Here is a 12,554-nt window from a genome sequence, read left to right on the forward strand (position 1 = left end):
CTTTAAATATACATTAGGTTCTTTTAAATATGTATTGATTTTTAGCCATTTTTGATAGTGATATAACAGGTGGTACAGTAAGTAGTATATCATAAAACTTGAACTATCATTATGCATCTATGCCATTATGTTATCAGAGCACACCAGTCATTGTCATTATTATAAGTTGCCGTGACACTCAGTGAATTTTTAATCCCCGTATTCTAACCTGATTTGGCTTGATGCCGCTCAGCATGTCATTCTCTTCCAGAGTAAAGTAAAATCAGGAAGAATTTACTTAGCACGACTGACAGCGAGAGAGGGAGTGAAAGACAGAGAAAGAGAGAGCGAGCTAGAGAGCAGGACAGCTGGATGGGGGATGGGAAGGTGACAGAAATAGACATTCAGAGGGATAAATAGTTACCCCCCTTCCTCTCACGTCCACTCTCAGATCTCAGAACTCAGCACAGAGGTGCATCATGGGACAAGCCACCATACCTCATGACTCCTCCCACCTCTGACCTAGCTGTAATTCACCTGCTGGTTCAAGCATGTGTTTGTTTGTGAAGAAGTGTAGAACTTCTTTTTTAAGTGCCAGTGTTGGTGAACAGTGTAAGTTTGCAGTGCCTAATTCATATCTAACTCATTTATGATCATCCGAGTGGTGCAATTTACTTGTAATATACTGGGCTTACAGTTATAAATTAAGCTACATGATTCACAGAGAAAACCTGCACTTTCCTTAAGGTGGGAAACTCAGGCTTGAGAGTTTTCTGCAATACAAAGACTGTATTTTTAATAAAGTATTGTAAATATTGTTTTTGTTGCATAATAATACATATACCATATTTTTCAGTTCTGCAGTTGAGAATACAGAACCGCAGACAGCAGAATGAACTTAATGCAGAGTCTGGTGAGTCTGTGTGTGTGTGTTTATTTTGATTGTGCTTAGCCACAGGAAGTCTATGAAATTTCCCTTTACGGGGCAGGAATATCATGTTATATTTGATTCACACTTTTCAAACCAGCTGGATTGCTCTCTTTATGCATTTCAACTCTACATGTTAGCTTTATAACAGCTTGTCTCCTCCTTTTTGTTTATTCTCCCATTCTCTGTCCTTTATAGGTACAAAGGCCTCCGTCCCTGATAAAGTTGGGGAGAAAGAAGCCAGCAGTGGTTTGGTGAGTCATTATTTATCTGTGTCTGTGGAGAAATAGTCAAATATAGAGCTAGCAGCTACCAAAACTAAAATAAATGTCTCCTTGAAACAGATAATTAATTTGAGGGAGAAGTTCCAAACTAAAACATACTACGGTTGGATCTAATAGCTTCCTCTCTTGACACACTCCAGTAACAGTATGTGTGTGCCTTTGGTTTATATGAAAACAGACTGACGTGAAACAGGGTGCCAGTGTAGATAAGCAAACTACTCACTGATGCCAAAACAGTCTGATAACTGACACGAGTTGGTCTTCAACCTCTTTAGCATAATTTAATGTTTGTAATTACATGTCTAGTTACTGTCGCAAACTATTAGTATTAGCCGTGAAACACTGTTAGCACAGTTAATTGTTTAGTAAGACAGTAAACAGCAGCTGGTTCAAGATAATTACTGTCAGGAGGGAAACAATGTAGTCTTACAGGAGAATATTACCATCCAATTGTTTTTTTAGCAGCTTCACCTTTGTGCTATCTTTCAGTAACTATTGGAGAAATAAAGGTTTGCTGTATTTGTTGACATTTGCTGATGTTGATTTGACTGGGCTGTTTCTCAATGCAGCGTCAGACTGAAGATGGTGCCACTCAGAAGTCGCCCCCTAGTGGTCTGACTGCTCAAACTGCACCAGGTGATGCATCATCCATGGCCATTGAGAGTTTGCCAATAGTTCCTGACCTTCAGTCATAAAAGAATATCCCAATACCAGTACTGAACAGAGCTGTAACCTTAAAGCTGGAATGAGCGGTTTGTCCATTAGCCATTCATCCATCAATCCCCATTCATCAAATAGCTCTTTGTGTTTGCAAGTCATTCAGCTGAAGGTCCTTCAGCACTTATGCACTTATTATCAGTAGCTTTCTGAATGTCTAAATTGGATCACCCCAACAACAAATTCTTTTGTGAAAAATCTTTCATATTCTGTCTTTAAAATATTCCTCCTCTTCTTCTCCTCTCTTATTATAAAGCAGAGCAATTGATCTGCCATTCACGTTCCCCATCTTTCACTATTCATTTTGTTCTCTCTCTGATTCTCGTTTCTTGTTCTCACTTTCTCTTTCTGTATGTCTCTCGCTCACAGACAGGAGTTATAGTGGAGCTCACAGGCAAAAGAAGGCCCGTCTGGCTGAGGATCTGAGTGAGAAAATCCAGAGTCAGCCTGGACCACTGGAACACTTGCAGAGGCATATTCTGCCTCTAGAGAACAGTGAGTCCTTGAAAATAACTGAAAACGATGCCTCACAAACTCAGCATAAACTCAAGCTAAATATTTTATATAAATAGCCGAACACACACACACACGCACAGAGAAACACTCTCTTATAGTTTTATACCATATTTTATTTATTATTTTATTTTATTTTTTTTAGAATTTATTCATATATAGGGTCATATAAATTCTTGTAGGCTAATTGTAACATGGTTACCATGATAACACAGTCAGTTGCTTTTTAAAGGGGTCATATGACGTTGCTAAAAAGAACATTATTTTGTGTATTTGGTGTGTGATGCCGTGTCCCAGCGTGAAGAGACAAAACCAATAAAACCCATTACAAACGAGGCATTTGTTGCATCCAGTGGGGACATAATTACTGATTATAATTACTTATACTGTTTTTTTACGCGTAGCGTTGCATCGTGCCGCGCCGCGTAAACATAAAACCATGTCTGCATTTGTGATCGGAGAAACGACAAACAACAAGTGCTACTCTACACTGCTCAAAACTCGCGTTTGAATCGTCAGTGGCAAATTCTTTAAATATGAAAATGTACTTACAGGCTGTGAGTCAGCATTATTTGTCAGCATCATAGACTGTATAGGGTCAGCATGCATGCCGAAGTGGAAACAGGAACTGAATTCACCAGGACACCAGCATTGTAGACTACTCTCCCAGGAAACAGTCCTCGTTCTCCGTAAAATGCGTTGCACACATTTGAATATTTGGTTTGAACTGTTCTGGAACAGTGTTGTAAATACAACTTAACCACTGATACTACAGCGAGAATCAAAGTTACGCCTTCTTTCTTTGCGTATACATTTGGACGGCGTTATGCAAATCTTCCCACACAGTGACGTAGACATGTGGGGGTGTGTTTAAACGAGGCATTTTAGGAGGGCATGGACACGTCTTAACTTTGATAAAGAATATCTCTTTGGGTTTGAGACTTTAGTCTTTGCAACTTTAGGGATCTTATCTATTCACGAACAGCTTGTAACACTCCAAAAAGAAAGGAAAACTTGAAATTGCATCATATGACCCCGTTAAAGACAGAAAAGTAAATAGAATTTACACAGTTATTGGGTTCAGCAATTTGTGTGACAGTGACATTGTGAATATGTACATATACAGTAAAGACACCAGACAGAGGTAAATGAACAGTAACAAACAGTCACAGTATATAAAACATACAAAAACAAAAAGTTGAATACTTCAGAGTAAAGGCTAAGCTAGAAGGTTAATCAGTTAGTGATATGCTAAGCTTGTATGCTAAGTGGTTATTTTGTAAAAATAAGCCAAAAAAGTAATAATAAATATATGTATATATATATATATATATATGCTTTGCTATTACAGATAAAGTTTCAATTATCTACGTTCATATGGTTATACTACTTTTGCGTACCTAGTGGATAGTTGGATATGGGTAGTTCACACACACAAAAAAAAAAAATGTTGTTAGTAATTACTCACCCTCATGTCATTCCAAACCTTTAAGACCTTTGTTCTTCTTCTGTACACAACTTAAGATATTTTTGATGAAATCCGAAAGCTTTCTGACCCTGCATAGACAGCAACAGAACAGAACTACCATGTTCAAGACCCAGAAAGGTAGAAAGGATATTGTTAAAATAGTCAATGTGACATCAGTGGTTGAACCATTAATGTTATGAAGCTTACAAGAACCCTTTTTTGTGCAAAGAAAACAAAAATAATGACTTTATTCAACAATTTCTTCTCTTCTTTGGAATGACATTAGGGTGAGTAATTCATGACAAAATTGCAATTTTTGGGTGAACTATCCCTTCAACACTAATTATATTCGATAGTAGCCTTGTCAGCAGTGTTCTGGCACGCAGTGCGGTTGTGTTTTGGGTGCCCAAGTTCGAATCCCGGCTTGTGGACATTTTCAATCCCGTCCCCTCTCTTCCTGCCACTTTGCTTAGAAACGTATAAATTAATAATTTCACAAGGTATCAATGTGTAAACAAACCTTATATTACAGTTACACATTTCCACATATAGCAGCATTTAACTTAAACAGAGAATTGTTCAGAAAAGCTAACATTTCTTATTTTCCTTTGCCTCAGCTGCTTCATTGCCATCAGATGTCTTTGAAGATGACAACTCCTCGTCTGCCTCTGCATCTCCCGAGCAACTCGGGATGCACCAATCACCTGGATTATTATCATCACCTGGGCAAGGAGGTGACCAATCGCTGAGTGATGCATCATCTGTTGCTACGCCCATCAGCCCAAACAGTGTACAGGTATAAGAGGCATAAAACACCTACACAATATTAGACTAAATCAGTTGATCATGTTCTTTTTGCCTTGTGTCCTTTTCTTCAGTTTAAAAGAGTAGTGAGCAATTTTGTGAACAATGTGGCACTATCAAAATATTTATCTGTTTATATATAAGCATATACCAGCCAAACATAGCAGCACTGGGTTAGTCAATGATATGAGATTGAGTACCATCTGTTTTGTGCTACTAGTAGCGAAGAAATTACACATTACACCGTTACATTCAGGTTAAAAAGCTGGAAATGGTTGTTACGAATTTTCACCACTATCGACTCATCTTTTCAAAGCAGTGTAGATTGTCATTGCTCCCGGCAACCGAGGGCATCAGCCAACCAATGACCATGACTGTAACGGGGTCAAACTCCATATCAACAACTGGGAGACCCAAAGGGATGTACATGCCCTCCCAGACACCACCACTGCTGCCAAAGGTACACACTCACACAGAGATGTGAATAAATGATTTGATTAACTCCTCGCCCCATTTCATTCCTCATTATTTCTCTCATCCACTTGCTCATGTCATTTTTCCAAATTATATTGCTCCCAATCTCTCTTTGTATGCCTCAAGACAGCACAGCCTTCAGCTCCACCTTCTCATTCCATTCTGGGTGGGTCCTTAACTTCATCCCGCCCTCTGCAGCCACGAAAGCCTCGCGATTCAAAACCTAAAATGAGGAAGTTGAAATATCATCAGTACATTCCCCCAGATCAAAGAACTGGGACTGGAAGCAGAGCCGGAAGTGCTTCACAAAAGAATAATAGCGGTCAGGCTCCGCCCACTGATTCCTCTTACTCCCACCTTTTGCAACAACAGCAGGTGTTCTTACAACTACAAATACAGCAACAACAGCTCCCTGTAACAAACAGGTAAACCTTCAAACAAAGCACTAATGAAGTAACCATGATTTGTACAACTAAGTCCGGGTTCACGTGTACAATTTTTATGGATTCAGGTATTATCACAGTGACATCTTAAGTAAAAGCCACGGCACACTGTGCAACATCATTCTTTTATGTCACATTGTAAGGGGTATCCTTCTCAGTTGATCCCCCATGTAGACGAGATGGTGCCCCCTTGATAGTTGGTGCCCTACACAGGCTGTGTACTCCTTGTATAGGGAGCACATTGTACTGTGTTCGAGAAACATTGCAGCCAAGAGCACTTTTGACAGTTCAACAGCAGTCACAACTATTATTGAAGGCAGAGATTTATCACAAAAGTTTACATGGCTGTCAGTGAACGTCACACAAATGGCACGATTACACTACACAACTTTTATGATCAGAACAGATTTTAAAATATTGCACATCACTTGCCAATTTGTAAATGGCTACAGAAAAAAAATCTAGGCATCACACACTAAAATCTGAAGATTACACAGGTTGTTCCAACCACAACAACCTCACATTGAAACACATGCCTTCCCGTTGAAAGTAGATGCATAACAGATGAGATGTAAACAAACATGGATGTAGAGAAGCTGCCTGCCATAGTTGATGGTGCAAGTCTGTACTCTGGGTTATGAAACATACAAGCCAAGCTCATTTGGATGTGGCCTTGGGTGGGTAGATGTGGTCAGTATGGACTGCAACAGGAGTTGTAAGTGAGTGCTATTAAAAGTCTTTCTCAGGAGCATCAAACATTTTTAATATCCACTGACTAGATGGCATCATAGTCTGATGGTAAAATATTAGTCTGTAACCATCATACACAACGTGAAATCAACTCCCAACACTTAAACTCCCAAAATCTCCAGGATGGCTCTAATGCAAGGCAACTAGCACAGACTTACCTCAACTGCAAATTGAGCCAAAAGTCAGGGCTACAGTTTACAGTGTACAGTGTAGTGTAATCCAGTCCTGTGTGATGAAAGACTGATGGTTTTACACTATAATGATAAATCTTTTGCGATCATGAAATTTTTCCCAGACAGCAAATTCATAGCTAAAATCGTACAATGCAAACCTGACTTTAGAGATGCTACTCTGTGATCTGAATGGTAAAAATCTACTTAAAGATAGTGTTAATCAAAAAGACTAATTTATATACTCATATTATACATCCAAACAATAGTGAGAACCATCTGAAGATTTCTGGAACTACGCCTCAAAGTTCCCCTCAATCTGGAACACCATCAACAAACCCATCTACTCCTGATACAAGTCCCATCCACCAGGCAGAGTTACTGCCCTTAAACCTTGATGACTTAACGGTAAGAATCTCATTAAGATGACTCACTCTAGATCAGGGGTGTCCAATTCTACTCTTGTAGAATTGGAGGTTTACTTTCCTGCAGACTTCAATTCCAACACACCTGCCTGTTTTAAGTAGGCTACATCCGGAAGCTTAGACAACTTACTTGTTGCCTTAGCTGCCCTATCAGGCAATGACTTCGCAGGCAGCTTTTGCACGTGAAGATACCTCCTAAAACTGAAGGCATTGCAGTAGAGAGGATGTCACAATAAATTGTATTCAGATGTGCCTTTTTGCCTTCCTACCTCCTTACTTTTCAGCTCTCAGACACAACCGTAATCCTGAACACCTTGATTACCTAGTTCAAGTGTGTTTGATTAGGGTTGGAGCTAAACTTTGCAGGACAGTGGCATTCCAGGAGTAGGTTTGGACACCCCTGCTTTAGATTATCTGGTTATCATAAACTATTTGTAGGAACAAGCTTTGTACAGAACATTGAATTTATTTCTTCTCCTTCTCAGGTGTCAGTTCTTCGACAGCAGTTGCGGAAACGTGGACTCCCAGTTTCTGGCACTAAGCCTGCACTATTAGAGAGACTTCGTCCTTTCCAGATGCCTCGTCCCCCATTAACACCTGCGCCGCTTTGCCAGCTAGGGGCCACGCTAGAGTCCACCCACCCTGCTAGCCTCAACCGCATCCCTACCAGCTTAGACACCTCTGCCAACCCTGCACCAATGTACATCAGCCCTTCGGGTTTAGCAGAGCAAAGCCTAGGTAGTGATAGTTACCTCACTTCTCCTTCATCTGCTGGCTCCAGCCCCACCTTACATAGATCCTCCCCTCCAATACCCTCTGCTACTACGTGGAGGCCAGGCCAGGCAGTAGATGAACTTAGTGTGGAGCTGGAAATGAGAGAGAGGATGAGGAGCAGACCAAGAGAAGGAGCAAAGGACACTCAGGTGTGTTTGAATACTTGACTAAGAGGTGAATTATTTGGAATTTGTAGCATTTCTTAATATTGTCAATTTTTATTCTCTTTATTTGTGGTGGATCTATTTATTTACAAGTACTTTTAGCATTTAATGTACTATTTCATTCCTTCTGTTTTCTCCAGCTGTGTGAAAGTTCCCTTCATCCGTTCCTGCAACAGGAGACAGGATGCACCAGAGGGAAACCAGACACAAGTGGACAGGAACTGCTCTTTACGTACTGCGCTGGTGATGGAAAAGTATGTACTTTGGGCAGGGCCGTTTCTAGCCAATCTGACGCCCTAGGCGAAATCCCTGTTGACCCCCCCCCAATTATATATATATATATATATATAAATATATATAATTCTTTTCAGACACCAGTTGCTTTAGAAACGGCCCTGACTTGGGGTCTTAGTAAGACAGAAAGGGGGCATAGTTCTGCGTTATTAAATTGCATCATGCTGTATCAAGGTATCTTATTGTTCAAGAAACTACGGGTGATATTAGACCAACCTGTTGAAAAAAAAACATGCATATGCTGGTTGGGTATGTTTTGAAGCATGGCAGCTGGTTTGAGCTGGTTTAAGCTGGTACTTATTTGGTCATGAGCTGGATTCAGCTGGTCCTGAGCTGGTTATAAGGTGGTTTAAGCTGGTTATGTGCTGGTCTTAGGCTGGTCCTAAGCAACTAGCTCCTGCTCAGGACCAGCTCATAACCAGCTTATAACCAGCTCAGGACCAATTTAAACCAGCTCATGACCAACTGAGGAGCAGCTTAAACCAGCTCAAACCAGCAGCCATGCTTCAAAACATCTAACCAGCATACAGTTTTTTCAACAGGGCAAATACAACAACTGATATATATATTTCACCATTTCACATCATACAAGAAAGTAAATCTTTGTATTTATTCCTAATATTAGGTGAACTGCTGCCAGCTTTGTGATGTGATTGGTCAAGACTTCGATTTGCCCATGCAAATTACTGCCAGTCCAGCACAAGCATCACCCACTGTCCGGAGTCTGGAAGAGGAACTACAGGAGGCCATTCAAAGAGTGCAGGTGAGTGTTTTTGAGTTTGTGTGCTGTCTGCTGTCTGACAATTACCTATTTTATGCAGCTATTGATGTATTGATTGCTGTTCATCAACAATGAGCACTGAGCGTTCGACTTCCTGTCCACTCTTTTTTTTTTACCATGTAAGATGGACCCTAGTCAATCCATAGATGACATTTTGGATGAGACTATTAGTTGTTCAGGTGAGTGAAATTTGACTAGAGGCAGCTGAAGCTTTATAGGACAGAGGAAGCAAATATATTTCTTACTAATGGCAAAAAATGTACTAAGATGGCATTTTAGGTTGGCCAGGCTACTGCTGCTCGCAGTTTGCAAATAGGTTATATCCGATTAACATTTCAGACACCATGAATTCACCATAAAATCATGTCTTTATCTTTCAGATAACTCTTCACTGATCACAGACATCCAGTCAGCCACTACCATCCTTTCAGGCTCTTCCCCTGCCCCACAGCCTGACCAATCACAGTCCACCAAGCGCCAAAAAGACGACAACTTCCTATCCTCTCCTCTGTGCTCTTCACTTCTTTTAGAGCTTCCTCCCTCACCTAACAACGTTCCACCCCTCAGTTCAACCCCAGCTCCCCTTCCTCCTCCCCCCATCTGCACCACTCCACCATCCAGCTCACTGTCCAGGAAAAGAAGGTCAGAGGTTCCTGCTTTTGACCCCGCTGATTGGCTGGAGTCCTTGACCTCTGGCCTGCAACTGCTCACGCCCCCCACCGCCCCATTTCTAGAGAGCAATTTTGGTCTTGACTCAGACCTGAACGTCAACAGAGTCCTCGACCTGATGGTGGAGCAATGGTGAGGAAGGGGGCGTAGTGTGTGTCTGTATATGCGTATGGCTAATTGGATGCATGAATGGCAATTAACCACCTTTCAAATCGTGTAACCTCAAGAGAAGACCCCCTCATCCTTCATTCGTTCCTGTTTTTGCATCCATTCATCTCTGTCAACTGATGTGACCAAACAGATCTGACTGGTGTTGACTGCTAACCTCTACTCCACGCAATGTCGAGAGAAAGAGGGAAATGGAAAAAGAGATATGCTTTGGTAACTCGTACAGAAAGATGCACAAAGAGCATGTGCACATACGCCACACTTTCACGATGACTTGTATTTTTATAAAAGCTTAAAAAATGAAAAAAGTATATATTATACAAAAAAAGTGGGCTTCCCTATTGATTTGCCTCTTGCTTCAGCGCCAGACAAACTGTCGGCATGTGGCAAGTGTGTGGAGCAGCGGGAGCTTCAAACAATCTGTGTGTATTTGCAGGGAAGTGTATGCGCTCCCTGTATGTGTGAGCACGCTTCTCTTGGCTGCTTTATCTGCGTGTGTGTGTTTGTGTTGGCGCATACACGCTTGCCAGCATATTCTGTATCTACAATTTCAGTGCACCATAAATGAGGTGCCTAAAGCATCCAAATGCACTTGTTTCTGTTTATACTGGTTTACATTTTTCCATTTAGTATTGAGTTATGTTATGCTTTGTCTGGACTAGTGCATCATGGGACTGATGTTCACCCAAAAGTATTGGCCCAACAACAGATCCTCTGAAGATTTTTAGGCAGAATAACTCATGCTACCTTTAGGCACCAATATAGTACAAAATAATGCTGGTCTGAGGCCAGTATGCACCTTCAGCGGGATTTAAACCACAAATTAGGTTGGGACCTTAGGAGAAAATGTGTTTTAAAAAAGCCTAACGTAATTAAATCCGAAAATTGAAAGGCTTTTGAGCTGATTGATCAGCCTTCCCAGAAAACACTGTGTAAAGTTAAAGAAGTCATCTTTCAACCGCTACTCTTTAAATTTTCTTAATGGGACCCATATAATATCGTCTACCATTGTTGTTTACAGACATTTGACCTTTCGACTGGCCATTGCTTTTATGCATTTCTCTGGACAATGAAGTACATTACTCAGTGCAATATGCTTCCAAGAAAGGGCACAGGAATACAACACATTTAAATGTCCAAAGAAAGTGAAACATGAACTCTTTATTCTGTCCCAGTCTTATATGTGAAAGTGTATGTGTAAAAAGGACAATGTGTTTGATAATCAAATATATTGCCCTGAGTTCAGTATGCAGACAGGTGCTGGAGAATCACAGCATTTGTGCAGCTGGACTTTGTTCTCAAATGAGGTTTTTTTATGTAACCCTACAAATCACAACTATTGTTTCTGAGCCACATGACCGACCAACCAACCAAAAAACAAACATATTAAGTATTTGATCTGATATATTTATTGAGTAATTTATTAAAACTCTGTCAACTATCCATATACAAGTCATATAGTAAACTTAAAATAGTATAATTAAAGTCTTAATTGATTTCCCACCTGTGTCTGTTTCATTGTTTGTTTGTTTTTTAAACAGTAAAAGCATTTAAAAGGGATAGTTCACCCCAAAATGAAAATGGTGTCATTAATTACTCACCATCACATCGTTCTAAACCCATAAAACCTTCATTCATCTTTGGAACACAAATTAAGATATTTTCTTTCTGACCCTGCATAGACAGCAATGCAACTGACACGTTCCAAGGCCCAGAAAGGTAGTAAGGACATCATTCAAATGATCCATGTCACATCAGTGGTTCAACTGTAATTTTATGAAGCTACGAGAATACTTTTTGAGTGCCACGAATGACTCACTGCATCAGCAGCAACACACGCATGCGTTGTGGTATTCTCCTGAACACGGGACTGACACAGAAGAGAAGAAATTGTTCAGTAAAGTCGTTATTTTTTTCTTTGTGCACAAAAAGTATTCTCGTAGCTTCATAAAATTACAGTTGATCCACTGATGTCACATGGACTATTTTAACGATGTCCTTACTACCTTTCTGGGCCTTGAACGTGTCAGTTGCGTTGCTGTCTATGGAGGTTCAGAAAGCTCTCGGATTTCATAAAAAATATCTTAATTTGTGTTCTGAAGATGAACAAAGTTCTTATGCATTTGAAACGACATGAGGGTGAGTAATTGACAGAATTTTCATTTTTGGGTGAACTATCCCTTTAAGATATCTGATGAACTCAGTTTTAACAGAAATTCTGAAAGTCTTATTATTAAATATCTTTGGTAAATTTAGCATATCTTTTATGAAATTACTCTAAGCAGTCATGGTGATCACTGAGCTTTCATTTTATTTTAAACGTCCCTTAGGCTGCCTCAGTGAATCATTTCACTGCCCATAATGTTCCTGTAGTGTGGTGTCAGCAATAAAGTCCTATTACGCAGTTTCAGTCTAGCCGCCATTTGCTCATGCTAGAAATGGGCTGAGCCTCTGTGAAGTTCATTTAATTTCCAACATTTCAAGTCTACATTTGTAGATAGTTAGAACTTAGCAGGAGCTTGATTGCTTTTCTGTCTAAATCATGGTTAGTGTTAAACTACTCTGTAAATTATGTAAGCAGAGACAGTTTTTGAAGATGCTGGATGGTAAAAATGAAACATACATCAGGCAACCCTTTTGAAAAACCCTTCACATAGATTTGAAACGCTTCACACCAATCATATTAATTCACACCAACTGATTAACTATTCAGTGATCCTAATAAATACGGTTTTCAAAACCATGCATT

At 40.1% G+C, this 12,554-nt stretch overlaps 1 protein-coding gene across 1 annotated transcript; it reads left to right on the forward strand.

Annotated features, from left to right (window-relative positions):
• The first annotated feature begins 530 nt into the window (after nucleotides 1-530).
• On the forward strand, nucleotides 531-11,363 carry LOC107692576 (MKL/myocardin-like protein 1). Its single transcript, XM_016491680.1, has 14 exons — nucleotides 531-591; nucleotides 836-892; nucleotides 1,106-1,161; nucleotides 1,761-1,827; nucleotides 2,278-2,403; nucleotides 4,507-4,685; nucleotides 5,010-5,153; nucleotides 5,294-5,592; nucleotides 6,800-6,938; nucleotides 7,441-7,878; nucleotides 8,034-8,147; nucleotides 8,813-8,950; nucleotides 9,093-9,147; nucleotides 9,349-11,363. The coding sequence occupies exons 1-14, from the start codon at nucleotides 531-533 to the stop codon at nucleotides 9,771-9,773; spliced, it is 2,298 nt and encodes a 765-aa protein (XP_016347166.1). The 3' UTR covers nucleotides 9,774-11,363.
• The last annotated feature ends 1,191 nt before the right edge of the window (nucleotides 11,364-12,554 follow it).

Source organism: Sinocyclocheilus anshuiensis, unplaced genomic scaffold (genome assembly GCF_001515605.1).
Source record: "Sinocyclocheilus anshuiensis isolate Anshui unplaced genomic scaffold, SAMN03320099.WGS_v1.1 scaffold831, whole genome shotgun sequence".
Classification (NCBI taxonomy): Eukaryota; Metazoa; Chordata; class Actinopteri; order Cypriniformes; family Cyprinidae; genus Sinocyclocheilus; species Sinocyclocheilus anshuiensis.